A 21,232-nucleotide genomic window follows, 5' to 3' on the forward strand; every position below is an offset into this window, starting at 1 on the left:
AAAACAATAGTCTATCACTAATAATAAAAGGTAATTACACTGCATTTGAATATGACACAAAAATTCACTTCAGCCAATTTGAAACAGATCACGCAAGAACTCACTCATGCTGCCTCTTCACAATGATTTGTACGTTCGTGGGAGTGCTGTTCCCTATGTCTGTTCCCTCGTGGGAGTGCTGTTCCCTCTGTCACTCACCAGGTGGCAGGATATGACCTCCCAAGATCACACGCACCCAGTGGAGGACTACTGTCCTACGCCAACATATGGACGACATATCTCCACGAATTCTCTTTGGTGCCCTGTTGTCCTTAAGAACCATACAGGCTTCAACTGCGATTATTTCGGCAACTAAGCCCTCTCTTGGCACAGAAAAATTGTGGTGAGGTTTTCAGGACCACAATACATCACTCTAGCTAGACATAATATATGAAAGTAACCACAGGGACTGGAGTAATGTAACGGTTCCTGTTGTTGAGTTATGTTCCCATTTTATCACCCTCCATCCATGACTGCCCAATCACAGTGATAACGTGGGCCAAGCATGACTCAGACAACTGAGACAGCTTGACAACAGAGGGCCTTAGTTTGTCCGTACAGTTATTACTCTTTACATAAATACTGGGTTATGGTGCACATGGATGGCAGTAACAATGCTGGTAGCGACATCTTGTGACACTTTATCCAACAAGAGAGAGATTCATAGGAAGATGGAGGTTTGAGGGGATTAACAATTTTAGAACAGGGAATATTAGGTGGGGACGGGTGGGCTATGCGTACATATACGCTGCTAAGCAAAGCAGTTGCTGCCCTGACGTAAACAAGCACCCCCCCCCCCGTCGTAATAATGGCTTCAGCAACACTCTTTGTTCTGCCACTGCTTATTCAATGATAACACTTACAAAATTTTATGTACATGCTCTCAATGAAATGCAGTATAAAACAAAATGGGCTGCATGTTGCCAACTGCATCACTGCTGACGATTTACACTGGTAGGTAAGCAGAATATTAGTTAATACCTTCAATAATAGATCTGTGTCCTCTCTGGTGTGGGGATTTGCGACTCTAACGCATCCCCTGATATGTTGTTTTCTCGCATAGCTCCCGTCTCCAGTAATCCGGCTTCGCCGCGTGGCTTGGTGCCCGCGGCAGTCGGTGTGGTTGAAGGGCTTTGAGAGAGATGGCGCGAGTGTGGCTCTGCTAACGCCACTAACAGTGGGGTTACTTGGGCGCAGAAAGGAGAAGGCTCTTTCTCTTTGGCTCGGGTTCAGCGAGTGGCGCGGACGTTCTGCGCGTGCGCCGATCCATGCTTCTGCGAGACCCTCTCGCGAGGCCTCGTTCTAACGGGCAACCGTTCGCGTGATCGTACGCGCGAACGACCAGCTGTTGGTGTCCAGCATGGGGCGAACATATTCGCTGATTATCCGGTCGCGGTGAGTCGGACTTCCGCGATTTGTCGCGCGCCCATCAGCATGTTTTGTGGATAGCACCTCGGCTAGCAGCCATCAATTGATCTATGAAAGGTGCAAAAAATCCCTTGTGATTGCTTGCACTACTGTGTTGTCGGTCCTTTGTCCCAAGAGCACGGGTGAGAATTCCATATCTAGCGCCTAACGTGGGGCTCTTGGGGCATTGGACGAACGTTTTAACAGTTTTGCTTCGTTCGGGACCTTTGTTTGAACCGAAGTGTAGTGGATTTTCATCGCTAGAGTCAGCGGCATCCTTTCTTGAGCGAGGCGACGGTGGCCGTAGTGTGTCCGAACTTGTCGACATGCTAAGCCTTTTCGCAAATGATTTTTAATGACATTCCTCGGTACAAGGGCCACGTGGTCTACATCCTGGGAGATCGAGGCTTAGCGCAAGCGGAGCATTGGCAAGCTTGAAGCGAGTGAAGACGGAAGCCCCGTGGGTAGTCCGAATTTCTTATGTACGAGGGCCGTTTTTTTTCAACCTCCGGTAGGCTATAAATGAAAGACAAGTTCATCAAAAACAATAATTTTATTACCAAAAGATTAGTACAGTTACGCTTACTTTTCGACATAATCACCGAAGAGATTGAGGCATTTGTCATATCTGTGGACAAGCTTTGCAATACCCTCTTCAAAAAACGTTGCCGCCAATGAATTCAAGTAGTCCTTGACGTTGGTTTGAAGGTCGCCATAGGTTTGAAAGCGCTTCCCACCAAGCCACATCTTCAGTCCAGGAAAAAGATGAAAGTCACAGGGTGCTAAGTCTGGACAGTATGGCGGATGATCGAAAATGTCCCATCCAAATTGTTCGAGAAGCCGTTGAGTTGCTCCAGCAGTGTGTGGATGGGCATTGTCATGGATTAGAACAACTCCAGCGGTCAGCTTTCCTCTTCGTTTGTTCTGAATGGCTCTACGCAAACGTCGTAAAGTTTCACAATAAACAGCTGCAGTGATTGTGGTTCCGGGCTCCATAAAATCCACAAGCAACACACCTTGTTGATCCCAAAACACAGTAGCCATTGTCTTTCTGTTGTTGAAGGTTTTTTGAATTTCTTTGGTTTGCTTGGTGAATTTGAATGCATCCATTGTTGTGATTGTCATTTTGTTTCTGGTGTGTCGTATTGAATCCAGGTTTCATCCCCAGTCACGATTGATTTCAAAACGTTGTCTCCTTCATCCTGATAACGCTCAAGGAACTGCAAAGCTGACGCCATTCGTCGAGTTTTGTGGCCGTCCGTCAACATTTTTGGGACCCAACGTGCACAAAGTTTTTTGTAGCTTAACCGTTCAGTAACAATAGAGTACAAAACAGACCTTGAAACTTCTGGAAATTCCGTAGATAAAGCAGTAATGGTGAATCTGCGGTTTTCTTTAACCATTCTGTCAACTCGTTGAACCAGGTCATCTGAAACGACAGATTTGCGTCCTTGGCCCCCTTCATCATGCACATCATTACGTCCATCTTTAAAATTTCGACACCATTCACGCACAACACCATCACTCATGAAGTTTTCCCCATACACTCGACTCATTCTCCGATGGATTTCTGCAGCACCATGGCCTTCAGCCTGTAGAAAACGAATAACACTTCGCAATTCACACTTGGCGGGAGCAACAATAATGGCAGCCATGTTTACGTGGTTGTAGCACAATGCCGACTGACGCCTGAATGTCATCAATGGCGGAGTGTGTAGTGCGAGAGCTGCGCAGTTGCCTACAGCGCATGTCCGCTTTCTGCTGCCCGCGTAGCGCCTGTACGGAGCGATCGGAGGTTGAAAAAAAACGGCCCTCGTAAATAGCTTTTTCTATCACTATGACTCTGATGAAATCGCGGCTCTGGGAGCCTTGGTGGCCGCGGGCCACGCGTGCCGCTACGGGCTGACTGGTATTGCGGCCTGCCACCGGGTGCCCCGACACTGTCTGGGACGGTGGGTGCCATCAACTCGGATGCTGTGTGCGCCGAGCGCGGTAGGACCACCTAACATAGCTGACGTTTCCTCGCGGCTGCCTGTTTTGCGTTTATTTTGGGTGTTGTTTCTTGGATGCCGGTTGTTGTCAGAGTATCGGCACCTTAGGCCTTACAAAGCTGCCTGTCGCACGTGGAGGGAAACAACCTGGTGGACCGTGGCGTTGAAGCGTTGCACTTTGCTTCCCTCATTCTAGTTAGCCTCGCACGAATTGAAATTACTCGTTCGACTCAAGGACGCGCGGGTCGTTCACGTGAACTTAGCATCTCAGTAGCTGCCCGATCTTTTGCTAGCCGAGTTGAACATCGTACCACGTGGGTGATGCGCATGCAGAGTACCTCTCCCTTGCACTACTTTAGTGTTTGCCGAGTGCGTTGAGTGTATGCAGCGTGAGTGGAGTAACTCCTGGCTTGCTGTCACCTGCAAATCGTCTGCGCTGCTGCCCCGGACTACGATCGAGCCACCCTTGGCAATGGTGATGCTGTGGGCAGTTCGGCGCAGCAACTTCAGCGGCCGCCTGTATCCAGCTCGCAACCCTCGGTGACGGAGAAAAGAGCCTCTCGTTAAACTCTGTGCCACAAGATGGCACCACTAATCTAGCTGTTCACATCTATGTCTACAGTAACCTGCCATTCCATTAACAATAATTACGTATATTGACAAGCTAAAACTCTCAAATAGTGCAGAAATTGAATCATTACATTATCTCTGCCTAGGCTGGCTACAAATCCCTAATACTTTTCTACATTTCGACCTCTTATTTTCATAGTCTGAATGCTCCCACACATGACACCCTTACCCTGTCGGAACACTTCCTCAGGTTCCTTAGTTGGAGCAGGCTGCCCGCACGCCTGTTCACACTCCAGGTGTGACGCAAAGTTGTTCTCATTTCCGTCGCAGCCTCCGTAGTAGAAGCGGTGGCAGCGACCTTCCTGGGCATTGTAGAACCACCGCTCCCGGAGCTCAGTGCAGTTTCCGGCCTCTTGTGGCAGCAAGCAGATGTTGCTACCTGCACTTAAAAATTTGCCCGTATTCAAAAAGAAAGCCATCATGCTCTTCTGTGAAAGAACAACAATGTATAAAGGACACCTGATGTAGTGCTGCATGCAACGCGTACACACCCTCCTCTGGATGTTGTGAAGTTTTTCACAATAAGGTTTTAGCACAAGGAAAGACTTGTGCAGGAGCATCTGTATCAAAACCCAGTTGAGAAAACAAAAACTACAAGTGGGTGATTTGTCAAGACAACCAAATGCCACAGGTGTATTGTGCTCGTATGTATTCCATGAATGACAATCAATGCCTTGTTTGCCAGGCCAGACAAGAACTTGAACCACGGAATTAAAATGTCTGAATTTACTGCCAAGAGAGATAGGGCAAAAATTTGCCCACGATAGTCTTTCAGTCGCAATTGGCGAATGGCCAGTGTGCAGCGCTATGAACTGGACCATGCAGGACAGTCATTCGCCTATGCCAACAAGTACAGTGCTTTGCTGCCAAGTTACAGACCTTATCCAGGATGGCTTATGAAGCTAACCAAAGTGCGCTCACATTAATGTCCTGAAGACCTACAGGAGCAACGAAGTTCCTCGCACGCCTGCCACTACCCTGTAGCGAGGTGGCGCTGGCAGCAGAGCACTAGCATCGTGTCTTGTTGTAGCTGCCTTAGCTGTGACAACCCCGTTCCTGTTGCACCTTTGCTGTCGAGGAGATAAGACAAGCTGGCATCCCCACAACTGCCACTCAAAAGTAGGAGAACAAGGAATGCAAGAAAATGAAATGAGCAACCAACCCAGCACATGAATACTAAACTCAGAACATAGCATAAGCAAAGAAGGCACGTACAGTGCGGGGTACAAGCGGTGCACACGCAATGTGGACTGTGCAACATAGGTGAATACATGGCCTCTCATGTTTGCTAGCATAGAGCATAGAGAAGACTTGAATCTGCAGTGTGCTCACTTCCAACGGAGAGGCAGGCACGCTCACAGTCACGCCGCGACTCAAACCGGTTGGCATTGCCCGTATTAGAACTGCTCGCAGCGCCCAGCCGCCATGTTGTAGTGCCAGTGCAGGATGGCTGCCCGACATGGACCCTCTTCCTTCGGCAGAGAGCAGATGTCACGGGACACTGAGGACAGGCGTGACGAGAGCAGGGAGCGTGACACTTTGTAGCACTAAGCGTCGCTGCATCTATAATTCGTTTTGATTTTTGATTGTTTTGCCCTCGAGGCCTTATGGCAATACAGAGGAGGGGGGGGGGGGGGTAGGTGAGTTACATAAATGCAGATGAGGGAATACAAATAAGGCACAATGTTCTCAAATAAGAAACAGACAGAAAAAACAAACATACAACAGAAGTGTACAAATGGAAACCATGGTAAAATATGGATAACAATCTAGTTACTCAAAACTAAAAAATTAAAAATATTTGTAGTCTCCATAAACCCTGATGAGTCTGTGATGCTTTTGACGTTATTCGGGAGGTCATGCCATTTGTGGCAGGTCTTCGCTAAAAATTCATTCAAATGTTTCACAGTTTGGCATGATAACACTCAATAACCAGAAAAACCAGCAAACGATAATCACATTTAAATTAGATCAAAGCTCGATAACAGACTTAGCAAAACAGCTAGTACCTCTTAACATGTTTCTCAGCAATATCAGCACATAAAAGTACGTATAAGAAATATTGGATATAGTGAAGGTACTTTTGTGTAGGATGCGACTTCATTATTAATAAGGTTCTATTTGCATTGTTCTAATAAGGTTCTATATGCATGGCACTTTGCATGGTGCTACGGCTACCTTCCGTCAGGATGAATTTCCAAACCTTTGTGAAAGGCACCAAGCACAGCTCTTTGGAGCCTCTAGGAAAACCGACCGACCAACTGACTGACTGATTGACGCCTGGGGTTTAGTCTCCCAAAGCAACAAGGGGGATATAAGTCAGGCCGTGGTGGAAGCTTCCGGACTACTTTTGACTGCCGCCGGTTCTCTAATGCACACCTAAACCTAAGTGCACGCCCAAGATTTTTTCTCGGGGGGGGGGGGGGGGGCACCCAAGGTATCTTTTCTACGAAATTGAGGAGCGGAGGGGGCACACCTTTACTAGTACAAACATGAATAATGCCTACTGTTTGAAATAAAGACGCGTAAACCCGCAAAAAAGAAATGAAATAAGGTGTATGTCGCAGCTACACCTGTGAGATGCACCTCTACGCTACTTGACAAACAAGGAACCACATCAAATGAACTCACGCAGGAAAGAAGCACCCCAAGAAGAAAACTGCCAAGAACTAAACAAGCGAGTCTCAAATAAGGATTTCTAGTAGCGTTATTTGAATTAGATCTGGAAACATTATAGAGAAATATATATTTCCGGTACAATCACACTTCTTTTGAATCCCTCATTTACTGCTCTGCCGAGTACCAAAACCGACTCGTATTTTTGTTTGTGAAAGTTGCCTAACCATGCGTTTCCGTCTGTCCCGTACAACCACGTAGAGCGCCGGACGTCACGGTTCTAGACGTATGGCACCCACCGCAGGAGGTTAGAAAAAAACACACAAGCAAAGCAGAGAAGTGTCTATGTCAGGTGGCTCGATTGATAACTGTAGAAGCGTCATTCAAAACACACGAAATCATTCTCCACTTCCAGCGGTTTCTTCTGTACTTCCTTCTTAAATAATAAGATGTTGATTCATAAACATTTTCACAAACAATAGTTAAATTTGTAAATTTTTGCTCTTCCTGTCTGGCTGTTGCCTTGGCTCTCTCCCTTAGTAGATTGCGTTATTTCAGAATTCCTTGCGACTCTTGTTTCCAGTTGTCAATTTGCGCGAGAAGTGCTGTACAACTAGGGAAAAACCAAACGAGGTAACGGGTGATATTCATATTGCTTATGGGTTTAACAATTATTTCAGGGTTTGATGACGGACACTGTTTGGCATGATCTTATTTTCCACCTTTCTAACCCTTATCATGGGTATACGGTTCTGAGGATCTGCCAGCGTCACAGCGAGCCGTTACTCGAAGAAGTAAAGAGGCAAAAGGAAAGTTTAAACGCAGCTGGCGTTTTCTCCCGCCGCAACACGTTCCAAGAGCACACAGACCAGCTTACTACGAACTGAATCTCTTTCCCGGTCTCTGGATGAGTCAAAACAAAGAATGTTGAACTACCGAAGGAACAGCGAGGCGCGTCACCATTGCAATAAATGGTGACAAGTGAACGCATCTCGAGCTAATCGCACGGGCGCCGATCAATGAGAAAACTGGCCTTCACACCCCAGGAGATGCCGATAACTACCACCATCCCAAAGGAGTGAAAGAGGCCGGGAAATGTTGACCAGCCAATAGCTGTCAAGTATCAAGCTTGATTTTGTGGCGTTTTAGTTTAGGAATATGTGTGAGAAGTGGTGGTGTGGATGGGAGGGAGGGGAAGCATGGCACGTAATATTGGGGTAGGGAGAGGGGCCAGGCCCTCCCCTAGGTACGTACCTGTGCACGAGCATTTTGGCTGGGGATCACAACTTGGGGCATTCTGCTCAGCAGCAAAATGCGAGAATCTAATAATGAAATTTTGCAGGCAAGTCACAATGTTTTTGAGATTCAAATGTGCAAGTCGCGTGCATTTTCTAATGTAATTCTCTTTGTCCTTTTCATTTACAGTTTGAATAACAGGTTTCCCAGTAACACATCAAGGCGTTGAAGCTTCTGTGTGCTGATATTAACTGCACTGTCTCGAAAAAGCGAATGGATAAAATTAAATTCAGCTGAACTGACCTCATCTAGGAAAATGAAAACCGCAAGTCAGGCACTGTCTTGAAGGTGGAAGGGTGCAGCAAATTGTGTCAAGCTTAAAATTTTGCTAAACCTGCGAGGGTATGGGGAAGTGGGTAGGAGATCACTGTACCACCTTGGTAAATCAGGGTGTTCGTAACGTTTTCTTCAATCTGAATCCTGACTGCACATGGACTCACCCTGTGCGCTGAGCCTGACGCATCGTTCTGAGCACTCCTCTTCTGTGGCAAAGTTGTTTGCGTTTCCCTGGCAACCACCATACGTGAACCGCTTGCACTGGTTGTCCTGCCGGTCGTAGTAGAACCGCTTGTACGAGCCCCTGCATGGTCCAGGTGCTGCCGACTGCTCACACGGCTCTGAAAAAAAAGGAAAAGATTACAAGTCGGTAACTCTCTAACGGAGTGCTAACTCAAGGACCTTTGCTTTCCTCTACAGGTAGCTGTCGACCGAGTAACCACAGCAGCATGAAGGCTCAACTGCTCCAGCATGTGATAAAAAGGAGTCGGTATTTTCTTTAATGACACTTGTTCAAAACTGGCACCAAGCAAAGGTCAACTTCATAGCTCCTAAGCAATGCAGCCTTTGCTTTAGCCGATGATCATAAGGCGAAAGTCGCTTCCCAGCAAGACCATAGATAGCCCCTCCATTTCCCGTCTTTTAAAATGCTTCCCTGCAAGATGTCTAGTCATGTTAAATCTTCTGATTTTCATGAGTATTCACTTGGATTGTGCTTTTCTTTTTGGCATTATGCATGCATGTTTACAAGTCTGTTAATATAATTGCAACATTACGAATACGTAGGTACTCCAGTTTCTTGCATTCATGACAGATTGTGTTTATTGAAAGATAGTTGCCCTTTCTGCAGTGTCTGGGAGCAATACAGCTTTTTGCCGTTAACAACATGTTTGTGATGTCACTACAGACTAAATTTTTCATTCTATTGTCCTCCCTGTCCCATCTTTTTTCTTGTTTTCTAGTCTGTGTGATTTCCATTAACTACGAACTATCTATATTACCACAGTCGTTGAAAAGAAAAGTATACAACCATTACATTCTACCGGTGCTAACGTATGTGGCTGAAACTTTGAGGTTAACAAAGAAGCTTTAGAACAAGTTAAGGACTGTACAAAGAGCAATAAAATGAAAAATGTTAGTTGTAACATTAAGAGACAGAAATAGAATGTGGATCTGAGAGCAAATGGGCATAGCTGATATTCTAATTGACATTAGTAGAAAAATCGGAGCTGGGCAGGCCATGCAATGCGTAGGACAGGTAACTAGTGGACCATTAGAGTTACAGTAGGCGTGCCAAGGGAAAGGGAAGCGCAGCAGAGGATGGCAGAAAATTAGGTGGGGTGACGAAATGAGGAAATTTGCAGGTGGAAGTTGGAATCAGCCAGCGCGAGGCGAGGGTGATTGGAGATAACTGGGAGAGTCCTTCGTCCTGCAGTGGATATAAAAATAGGCTGATGATGATTATCTACAATATAGATAGGCAGTGTAGACCGTTATACCGACTCAGCTCCTGCCACGGCATCTACCTGAGGTTGGTGCAGTACATACAAATCAATTGTTTAATAATTAGAGTTTTCCTAGCTATTGCAGTAAAACACCTTGCAGCTTGGGCAAAGCTGCACACAAGTTTTCCTGAGGCCCTCGCTGATTCATCCGTCAACCAGCAGTGGTCGACTTATGTCCTGCTACACAATTATAGAGGAAGTAGGAGAGGAAGTTGAACATGTATGCATCAAAAACACTTTCCGAGCTGCTCCTGGTGCAGGCAGCTCTGCTCTCACAGGTCTTCGCTGGCAAAGCGGTTGTTGTTTCCGAGGCAACCTCCGTACATGAACGACTCGCAGGAGCGAGTGGTCGCGTCGAAGTGCCAATGCTGGTACTGGCCGTCGCATGTACCGATCACCATTGTAAGCAGGCAGGCATCCGCGATAAGATTCAGAGATCTTCCCTCAATGACTGAAAGTGCATATCACACTGTACTACCTATACCAGTCAGTGATAGGTCAAGAATGCAGTTGCAAGCGCCCCACGAAAAGAAACATGGTTGCCTGCACTGGTATCATCCTGGTTTCCTAATGAAAAGCATGAAGCATAATGGCACAATACATGCCACGCTTCAAAATGAAACTCGGAATGAATATTTCATCATAGCATCACCAAACCAAAGTGGCGTTGCTGCCATCAGCTATGATGTGACGAAACTACCTCAACATAAACTACATGTGCGAAATTCTGCAAGTCCGCTTCCCCATAAAAATCGTGTGACTAACACAAGATGACAGCCTGATGATGTCCCACGCATGGCTGCACCCATGTCGTGGACCTCTCAGCACAGCAAGCTAAGCTGGACTCGCTTCTCAAGTTTCTCATCGGAACGGGCCTGGTGATGCAGTTTTAGTTCCCATGCCCCCGTAATCCTACCTGTTTTACCCTTTCTACCCCACATAACAATTATTACTCGAAGGGGGTGCTCCTATTCTGCAATATGTTTATACTAGGACACTCTGCCGATCTTACTCTTTTCCTGCTCTTTGCCTATGACCCACAGCTTGAACAGTGCCACGAGCGTGAGATCGGTCATCTTCTGTGAGACAACACAAACATGCGAAGAAGCCTGTTTATGAAATTTTGCATACCAATACCTAAAGCTTACGGCTGCCTAAGAGCATCCATAAGGATACCATATTTACTCATCGTATTAGGTCAGTGCCTTTTCTTTTGTCACATTTTATATAGGTGTGAGCATTATAGGAGGCCGGGTTATGGCTATTTACTGAAGCCGCAAACTACGCTCTGATGGTTATCCAGAATAATGTAACTGCTGTTCTTACAATTATGAAGAGGTTTAATCAATACTGCTTGTGGTTTCCGTTGCCCTCGTCGTTTGATGAGCTCACCTCATTCGCGCCTTCTCAAAGCTAGTTGTCCTTTGTGATGTCCCTACTGTTTGAGATTCATATCACCTTGACGCTCCTGATGATGGTCTCGAACGAAAATGCACGCCCTGTGTACAATACCCACAAGCACTTATTGTAGTGATGCCCTCTCACGCACCCGAAAACACCGTGCAGTTAACAAGCCGCAGCACGGATGGTACTGTCAAAGCATACTAGACCTATGCTGCGTGATCTGACAGAACATGACGGTGATGATGATCATGATAAAGAAGATGATGTCATTGTCAACAGGAAAGTAACTAGTGCCACCTAGTAGCGGCTCGTGGAAATTACGAGGACAGTGGTATGCGTGTCATGCTTAGCAACATGTTTTTGTCAACATTCTTTCGTACCAGAGTGAGGATGCAAGCCTTAAATGATGGCAGGCCTTACACCAGTAACTACAATAATTGTATTCCACTTGACCTCCAGCATGGCTTGACCCCTTTCCTCACCAGGTCCTTCAGGTTTGACGCAGGTGTTCTTGCACTCTTCCTCCGAGTTGAAACGGTTTCCATTGCCCTCACAACCACCGTACCAGAAGCGGTTGCATCGACCATCGGTGACGTTGAAGAACCAGTAGACCGTATAGTTGTGACAGGGGCCACTCTCTTCGGGTAGGCCACACACACCTGAAAGAATCGTGCACCTTTTCTGTATCCGAGTCGAGTGTAGATAAAAATCTCAGAGCCTTGTGATTGGTACTATAGGCAAACACGCATTCACAGCTGCAACAGTTTTCACAGTACACAAATAAAATAACATTTCCTCGCAGTTAGCCCCTGGCCATCAGGAATGACAAATACAGTGCAGGACCTCCCTGGGTGAACCCCATACATCAGCCGATAATTGCAGATTGAGAATTAGGTGAATCTGTGAAAAGATTTAGAGGAACACTAATCACTATTAGTAGCAGCAGCAGTATGACAGTGCAAGTACAGAGTGTCTACCAAGCTGACATTTCCAAATTCCCTGAGTTTTCCAGGTTTTCCCGAGGGCATTTGCAAAATTCCCTGAGTGATGCAGAACTATGTTTTATGTCAATATGGGCTGAAACCATATCGCCAGATCCTGTCACTCTCTAGTAAGCATATCGAGTCGGACATTCCTAATACGAATAAAAAGGAGATTCATACAGAAGGAAATATTTTCGAATATCAGCTCTTCCTATCAACTGATAGCAAGCTCAGTGGTATGAGGCCCGAACTTTCTCACCATTGAGATTCTCTCTGAAAAGCTCATAAGTCAGCCTGAACTATCCTGACATTCTCTCATCCCGTGCACGTCGCCTCGGTGTTGTGTTTCACACTTTAAAGACACCTGCATCTCGGCATCAGGCCAAAACTTTCTTTTTGAGCTCAAGGTCCTTCAAATCGGCGGCAGCACGCTTCCTTTCCCATTCATTCATCAGTGCGTAGGTACTTTCTGTTCTTGTCCTCCTTCCACCACTCGTTTGCCCCATGGAGCATTCAAGGCATCTTCTTGGTCAGTTTCACAGTCCACGTACGATTTTTCGAACTCCCTAGGAGCCGCAAAAACGTCCGAAAAACCAGCCAGCTAGAAAAAAATACGTGTGATTCACTGCCCTTAAGGGCTCAAACCACCGCAGGCACATTCAAAAACGCTCTGAAGGCCTGTCGGTACACGTGTTAGCCATATCGGTGCTCGTACTGTGACAGGAAATGCCGGGTGCATGCGTGTATAAACAGTGTCCCGTGGCATAGCCCCTTCCCACGCTTGTTATGCTTCACAGCAATACTTTTGCGTATGCTTCGCCAAGCAACATTTCTCTAGAGAGGCGAAGCTGACTTTCGGGAACCAGCATTATGCAACGCTACGTGCTTTTCAAGCTTCTAAACCAATCGCTAGGACCACAAAGGCGGAGTCCATACCATTGCTGACAGCGGCGAATTCTTTCAATAAAAAACACCGCACACAACGGCAAGAAGCTTCCATAGCGAATGTCAAAGCAGCTAGGCCTAGCGTTGCCGCAGTGGTGGCTACGGCTGCCAGTGGATCTGCGTACGAGAGCGCCAGTTCGAGGTGGCGAGGTAATAAAAATGGCAGCAGTGGTGGCTTTGGTTAATGCCGTTTATGACCTGCAGTCACGGCAAAACGTCTGGAAAATCGGACGGCGAAGAGTTCTTGCGTCCGAAATTTCAGACGTTCTGATACACTGACTCTATGGGGTACGTGGTGGTGCCGCGAAGCCGTCCAAATTATTGGGAATCCTGAAAGTCGGTCGTTGACTACACACTGGCAACGGCGTCAGTCGGCGAGAGGGCGTCATACAGGATTCATTACTCCTGTCTGTTACTCGAGCAAGCATTACCGCAACTTTCGACAATTTCAATAAAATTACAGCTAATTTTCCCTGAGAGATGCACAAATTCCCTGAGTTTTCCCTGAGTTTTTCCAGACTACTCAAAATCCCTGAGAATTTCCGGTTTTCCCGGTTGGTAGACACCCTGTAGTACTACTAGTTGCAGTAGTGCCTTACTGTATTTCACAGGAAAGAGAAGAAAAAAAGAAGGAAAGGCTTTCAGTGGATGTACAAAGTGTCCCTTCGCTTGCATGTCCAGCATAACAAAAAGCACTATGATCTATTGCACAAGGCTACGTCAGAAAACTCAGGCATGCATACTTACATAGCTTGTTCTTCACAGTGAAGCAATGCAGAAAAACTGATAATTCAGAATGCCTCCACTCTCTTAAATATCAATGCAAAAGCACAAGTACTGGTAGGTTATCTAGCTAAGGCACCCAAAAATTTTATAATAGAGAATTTGATATATACAAGTGATTCCTTTGGCACGAGCATGACCAGAATTCTATCCTCGCAAAGAAGAAAACCCAGAAAGACATCCCGGACTTCTTGCATTGTGAATAAATTTCTAAAAATGAGTTTCTGGCTCTTTAACATTCTGATTTCATTTGTTTTTTTTTTGGTGGTACGAATCTCGGGTGGTACAAATATTTTACACGACCCCTTGAGATTCATATCCCCAAGGTTATACTGTACAAAGAAATAAATCCAAAATGTTTCTTGCAGATATCAGAGTTTAACAAACATATGCTTATAACAAATGTTTGGTACATTGAAGGCACTTTCATGATGGGTGCAACTTCATTATAGTGAGATGCGACTTACAAGCCCTGACCCTGTGCAGTACAGTGCTTCAACGGTGGCTAGTTGGTGTAAGACAGTTGGCATGATAGACACATGGTAGTGCACAAGGCCTATATGTTTCATGCATACAGGTTGACATTAGGGTATGGCATGTCATCTAATCAGCACGACTGGTACGATCAAGACGGGTTTTACTGGCGCTGACGTTGGGGGTAGATACGAACGTTGTACCTTGGCAGCCTTCGAAATTGCGCCCCCTGGCGGCAGTGACCCCGTCGGGGCAGCAACCGTAGGCAGTCATGGCACAGGTGCAGCCATCGTATTCAGGACCTCGAGCAGGAGTTTGTCCGTCAGGGCAGCACCCGTAAGGGTAATGGTGGCACGTACAGCCAGTCAGGCTGGGGCCTGTGGCTGGTGTGAGATCATCGGGGCAGCAGCTGGGCAATACACACACAGCACAATACATTCATTCATTCATTCATTCATTCATTCATGTATCAAGGGTCCCACCACCGGACACTACACAATTGGTGGACCATGTGAAATACAAAATTGATGACGACAATTTAACAAGCATGAGTCATAATAGCACCGCATAGCAAACCTGCCGAATCACTTGTCGCTGCAGTTTAGGAAGCTCGTTTCAGTCTTGAGTGGTTAAGAAAAAAAAGAAATGGCTGCAAGAATGTAACTTGTGCAGGCTCCCGGCAGGGTCAAGGTGTTTAGATGGCCTGTGCAACGTACAGGATGTGCTAGTTAAATAAGCTGGCTCTCGTGTGATATGGAGTGAGAAAGAATACTTGTGATACAGAGATACTCCAACAGCATTTAGAGCGCATAATTCACAAAAAAGTGTGTCAATTTTCTTGCTACTTAACCATTCCGCTGAGAATTTTGATGAGAAGTGAAGTAATTTTGCAGAGGAGCATCAACTGCACCTCCTGATTCAGAGGCAGCTTCCTGGGCAGTGATCATGTTTCTTTTCTTTTTCTCAGACTTGGCATTTTGAAAACTTTCAGGGTTGGTGACATATAAAAAGAAACTCTGCAAACCACATGGAACACCAATACATCCTGGCAAATTTTTTGGGAGCAGGGTGCTGAAAATCAAAGAATACTTACACAGGGTACATGGCTTGAGCATTGAGTACCTTTAGTAGAGTAATTTTACGAGTTTCACTACACCACTACATCTGAAAAACGTGCTTTAGTGGGCTGAAAGGCAACTATAAAGCCCGGTAAGCACTCAACACCAAAAGGCAGGGGGGTGAGAATAAAGGAATTCTATAATATGAGAGCGGTCGAGGAGTCACACACCCCAAATTCCCCTTCCAAATTCAATGGAAAAAGTCGCAATGTCATTGTCCTCATCATTGCCCTCAATGTTGCCTTGAAACCAAATACAGCAAATGTGGCGAGGAGCTGCTGTCATCCTGGCACTTGCAGTGTGATTGCGAATGCCCTCTGAACTCGATGAAATCGGTCTATTGAATGAAGAAAAAAAAACAGCTTTAGAACACGATACACAGCAGATGACACATGAGCACTCACGTGTGTCCAAGATAAAAACAAGGTGGGAAAAAATTATTAAAATCTTGACATCTTGAATCCCACGCCGGAGCCTTACTAATAATCGCTGTTGTGAACAAGACTTTCATGTCACTGATGCAGCTGGTTTTTTTTTTGTCTTTTTTTCAATGCTGATTTTTCACCTTTGTCAGCATCCGTCGCATTTCATCACTATACTGCTTCGTGTAAACTAGGGGTACAGCTGCAGGTCAGCACCAGCATGTGCCTTTTCCTTTCTGCAACCATTGTTTGACCACGAGAGACGTGAACTGAGCTAGCGCTTCTGCCTTCCAGACAAGAGAGACAAGACGCACCCATAGAGCAGCTTCTCGCACTCGCAGCCCCTGCCATCTGGTCCTGTGGCAGCAGTGTGTTGGTCGGGGCAGCAGCCATATGGCATCGCTGTGCATGGACAGCCACCAAAGCCAGGTACGCGGGCCGGTGTTCGCTAATAGCAGAGGGCAAGACCATGAACACACCCTGAATATTTGGGCACGATAAGAAAATACACTAAAAAGATAGCAAGACCATGAACAAAGCTCTGATATTTGCTTAAGTGTTTGGTAAACCAAAGGAAAGAGTTATGCCATCCTTAATTCACACTTCTTAATTAACAGAACACTCTGAATCGCAGCAAAAAAAAAAAAGAGAGAGCAAAGCACTAAAATGTGTGTTAGGTCCCAATGCAATACTTAATATAAGAAGAGGGGTACTGCAAAATCAAAGTATAAGCTCAGCCTGGATTACTGCACGCTGCTGTGAGCATTTTACAGCATGCACTACAGTGGGCAAGTGATAACATTAGTTAGAGCTAACTAGAATGCATTGTTGTTGTTTTTCTCATCTTTTGCTACTTAGTGTGACATAAGCATCATTTTTTTGCTATGCTTAGCTTCAGGTCCAGACTATCTTGGGCAACTATCACTATCAAGTTATTGTTCACAACAGGCATTACATATTGACACAAGATGATTTCAAACTACGCGTGCCAGCCGCGTCCTGCATCCGTCGAGTTGTTTACTGCTACCTTCGAAAGATAGCCGCAGTGAAGGGGGCAACACGGGCTCGCAAGGCACGTGCAATCGGAGCAACGTGTCATCACTGCAACACACGAGGGAAGAAGAAGAGTTGCGGTACTCTTGCAAAAAGATGGTGGCCGTTCTAGCCAGGTTCTCGTTTAGCTGTTTGTCGGGCACAAGCTCGCCCAAGATAAAGTAATTAGGGCACCGTCACTCAACTGTGTGTTACAAATCTGGTGGAGGTGCTGGGTATGATTTCAAGCCTTTCTCGAGTCGAAGAAAGGAGCCCGGACTCACGGCGACTTGGACCCATCGAAGTGACTTCTGTTCACAAATGCAGCAGTCGTCGCCTACGTGGTGAGCCCCCCGAGTTTTTTCCTTTTCCGGGTTCTATCGGAGCGTCAGCATCTGCTAGCGGAAACGCTACCGAGATGACAACTCAAACCACGCCAACTCACACCGTAGTGAACTCACCAATGACGTCAGAGACTTTCCACGGTGACACATTTGAAGACGTAGAGGACTGGCTGGAACACATTAAGTGCGTCGCTGAATTCAATGAATGGAGCAGACAGCGCAAGCTACGAAACGTGTAGTTCACTTAGATGACAGCGCACGAACGTGGTTTGAAAACCACGAAGAGACATTTGTGTTGTGGGATGCTTTCCGATAGGAGTTGCTGGCAACTTACCTGAGTACCGACCACAGGAAGAGGGCCGAAGCAGCCCTGCAAGCAAGAAACCAGCGGAACAACGAAAGCGTGGTCATGTGTGTAGAAGACATGTCCCGCCTATTCTACCGAGCTGATCTGAACATGAACAAGGACAAGAAACTGCGCCATCTAATGCGGGGCGTAAAACAGGAAGTGTTTGCAGGGTTGGTTCGGAGCCCGCCATGCACTGTCGCTGAGTTTCGTTCGGAGGTGACAACAATGGAAAGCACGTTGCAACAGCGATCAACGATGTACTATCAGCGTCAAATGGAACTTGAACAGCGGAGCGCGTGGCGCAAGCATGAGTGAAGATATAGTGCGCGCCGTCCAGTCATCACCCGTTGACAGGCGCGCACATCCGGTTTGGCGGCACTGCGCGATCCCCCTCTAGTGAGATAATTTCGCTTCTCTTGTGGTTCTTACATTTGAAAGTGAGAAAATGAAAAAAACTAAAAAGGAAGCTAAAATATTGCAGTTTACGGCGAGTCTTGTCGCACAGATCGCCGAAACCACAAGTGCTTTCGGAGCGAACAGCGGTGCGCGTGCTGCAGTTTGCACCGTCATCTCGCAAGATAGATTCGCCCGCGCGGCTCGGGCGATGACAATGCAAACTGCACCACACGCGCCGCTGTTCGCACCGACAGCACTTGTGGTTTCGGCGATCTGTGCGACAAAAGTCGCCGTAAACTGCAATATTTTAGCTTCTTTTTATTTTATTTTTTATGTTCTCACTTTCAAATGTAAGAACCAGCAGAGAAGCGAAATTATCTCACTAGAGGGGGATCGCGCAGAGCGGCCAAACTGGATGTGCGCACCTGTCAATGGTGATGACTGGACGGCGCGCACTATATCTTCACTCATGCTTGGGCCACGCGCTCCGCTGTTCAAGTTTCATTTGACGCTGATAGTACAACCGGAAAACGAACATCACCTCTGTAGACGCAGTTCCAGCCATCTTCGGAAACGGCGTGGAGGTCATACGAGAGCTCGTGCGATCTGTAGTGCGAGAAGACCTTCAGAGGCTACGGCTTGACCAGAACGCTCCAACGCCCTCTTCGCTGGCAGACCTGGTTCCTGCAGAGGTCAGACAGGTGGTCCGGGAACCACAGCTCAGTGCGCAGCCCCAAGCGCCAGGACTGCGCCAACCGAGTGCCTCATATGCCGATGTGCTGCGGCAAACTCCCGGACGTGCTGACGTCGCCGCCACTTCCTCTATGAATAGCTCGATACCTCGAACTACGTTGCCGCCAGCCGAGAGAAGATTCAGGAAGGCTGATGTATGGCGCACATCTGACCGAATACCCCCCTGCTACCACTGTGGTGAGGCTGGCCACATGTACAGAATGTGCCACCATCGCCAGGCAGGTCTTCGTGGTTTACCGGTGAACGCACCTTGCCCTAGAAATGGGGAGCGTCCATTTGAAATCGAAGATTACCTCGATCAAGAGGGCTATTGAGGCATCGGTCACCAAGCCCCCACCCTTCATCAAGCTCCCCAAGACGCCGTTCACAGAGCCCGCGTCGGGAAAGCTAGAGTGAGCGACATCAGGAGGGAAGGTTGCTGCCGACGCGAAAAGAGAAGAACCTCCATCGATGACTCCGAGCGACGACGAGGGTCTTAGACACCACTGCCGTGAGAGTGACGTTGCTTCCGATTTACGTGTGTTTGTTGACGGTTACGAAGTAAAAACGTCTGTGGATACAGGTGCAGATTACTCGGTAATAAGTAGTGAGCTTGCCAGGAAACTGACGAAAGTGCTGACTCCTTGGAAAGGGCCACAAGTTCGCACCGTAGGAGGCAGCTGGTGCGCGTAGTTTGAAACCATCTTGTGTCAATATTTTCACATTCTTGTTTTATTTGTCCACAATAGTGCATTGGGATGTCGCATATGATCACTTCAATCTCTCCTTTACTGAGATATAGCTTTCACTTTGTATCTTCACATAATATTTATGCGTAGCCCAACAGATTATTTTCATTTGCAAACTGTCGTGCAACACCTCCACTCTGAATACTACAGCAGTTTCACTATATATCTGTCTTATAACAGCAGCAACCACAGGCTAGTTGGCTGCAACTACAGTCTTCGAATTTTCCAGAAGCATGCTGTTGCATGCGTGTTCACATTCCAGGCTAACCGAAAGTTATCCTGGTCAGCCTGCAGGCTTTTATTTTTTGTTACGCAAGGAGGCATGCAACAACGTCCTGTACACTGCCAAGGAAGGCACTGTGTCATCTGTGATACTCCTGGTACTCCAATACGCTTAAGGGGGGACACAGCTTTCACACCGCGAGAGATGGCCAAAAAATCAATTGCTTGAAAATCACATTTTCAGTTTCTATACCTCTTTTTCTATCTGATTCCGAAATATCATCCCTATAAACCACGTAGAAGCGCTCTAAAAAAATTGTTTTATCAGCCAAGGCGGCAAGAAATTTCGCAGAAATCAAGAAAGAACACCGTTTTTCAAGCCATATCTCTGGAACGGCGCAACCGAACGCCACCATCTTGGTTTTGTTGGAAAGTGCATTTCTCAGTCTTCAAATTTGCCACTTCAGCTTTCTCCTCCGTACAGAAACAAGCACACAAAAATTGGAGGACGCCTAAGCTTCGCCTTCAAGAGTGGAATGCAAAAGTTTTATTGCACCCCGTTCGCACCGCCCACTCAAAATGATCTACGCGAGCCAAACGTCGTGATCAGCACGGACAGCCGGGCCGCGACGCGCCGTGAAGGCGGACGCGATCATGGGGCGAGTGGCAAGCCACGTGTTGGGGCAGCGCCGCACATTCCGAGGAGGGGGTTTTCTGTGTTTGCCGCAAGATGGCTCTGCGTGTGCGCAGAAGAAATGTAGCAGAAAGGTACTTCGCTACTCGTGTAACTGCGACTTCAGTAATTTACACGCTCATAATTACCGATATACACCGCAGTATAACTTTCTACGGCATGTTTCTAAGGCAACACCGCATTCACTAGAGGCGGTTTTGTCCCGCTTTGAACTATCGAACTCGAGGCTGAGTGGTAGCGTCTCCGTCTCGCACTCCGGAGACCCTGGTTTGATTCCCACCCAGCCCGTCTTGCAAGTTGTTTTTTATTTATGAATTGCCTTACGGGATTTTTCGCTCACGGCCAACGCCGCCGACACCGACGTCGACGACGCCGGCTTTTCTGCAGTACGAGCTCCTTAACGCTGTCACGTCAAAAAGTAAATGACTGAAGGTTGCGCCGGAGTCTGCGATTGGCAGCGCCCGCCACGTGACTCTAGTGCCATTCGCCATTGGTCTGGCGCTCGCGTCGTCTGCTCGGCTCTTTGCACCTCGCGAGTCTGGAAGCCTCCACTCGCCATAATCTCGACGTGTCAAAACGGGCCCTACGTGTACATTGCAGTAGCGTGGCCGATGCCTACGTTTGTGGACATCTCAGACCCGCGGCTATGCATTCCGAGCATCGGCGACGCGGACTTCGCGACCAAGATTTGCCCGCGGAATCCTCGGACATGCGGCTAGGCCTTTCAGCACGCGGTGTCTCAGAATTCATGACTAAGCACATCACGCACGCAATCTTTGCATAGCGGCTAAGAATTTCACGCATAGGGGTTTCTGACCCATCGAT

General features: G+C 47.1%; 1 protein-coding gene across 1 annotated transcript in view; it reads right to left on the reverse strand.

Moving 5' to 3' along the window:
- The window catches only part of LOC129385796 (papilin-like), a 92,906-nt gene that overhangs the window by 23,073 nt on the left and 48,601 nt on the right, over positions 1 to 21,232 (reverse strand). The window contains exons 19-26 of the mRNA XM_072289512.1: positions 17,600 to 17,635; positions 16,204 to 16,337; positions 14,553 to 14,758; positions 11,652 to 11,823; positions 10,037 to 10,183; positions 9,309 to 9,322; positions 8,420 to 8,596; positions 4,184 to 4,446 (exon numbers count right to left, since the gene is read on the reverse strand). Coding sequence (XP_072145613.1) covers positions 4,184 to 4,446; positions 8,420 to 8,596; positions 9,309 to 9,322; positions 10,037 to 10,183; positions 11,652 to 11,823; positions 14,553 to 14,758; positions 16,204 to 16,337; positions 17,600 to 17,635 — 1,149 coding nt within the window. The remainder of the gene's footprint in view (positions 1 to 4,183; positions 4,447 to 8,419; positions 8,597 to 9,308; positions 9,323 to 10,036; positions 10,184 to 11,651; positions 11,824 to 14,552; positions 14,759 to 16,203; positions 16,338 to 17,599; positions 17,636 to 21,232) is intronic.

The sequence above is a fragment of the Dermacentor andersoni genome, chromosome 7, assembly GCF_023375885.2.
Source record: "Dermacentor andersoni chromosome 7, qqDerAnde1_hic_scaffold, whole genome shotgun sequence".
In the NCBI taxonomy this organism is placed as follows: Eukaryota; Metazoa; Arthropoda; class Arachnida; order Ixodida; family Ixodidae; genus Dermacentor; species Dermacentor andersoni.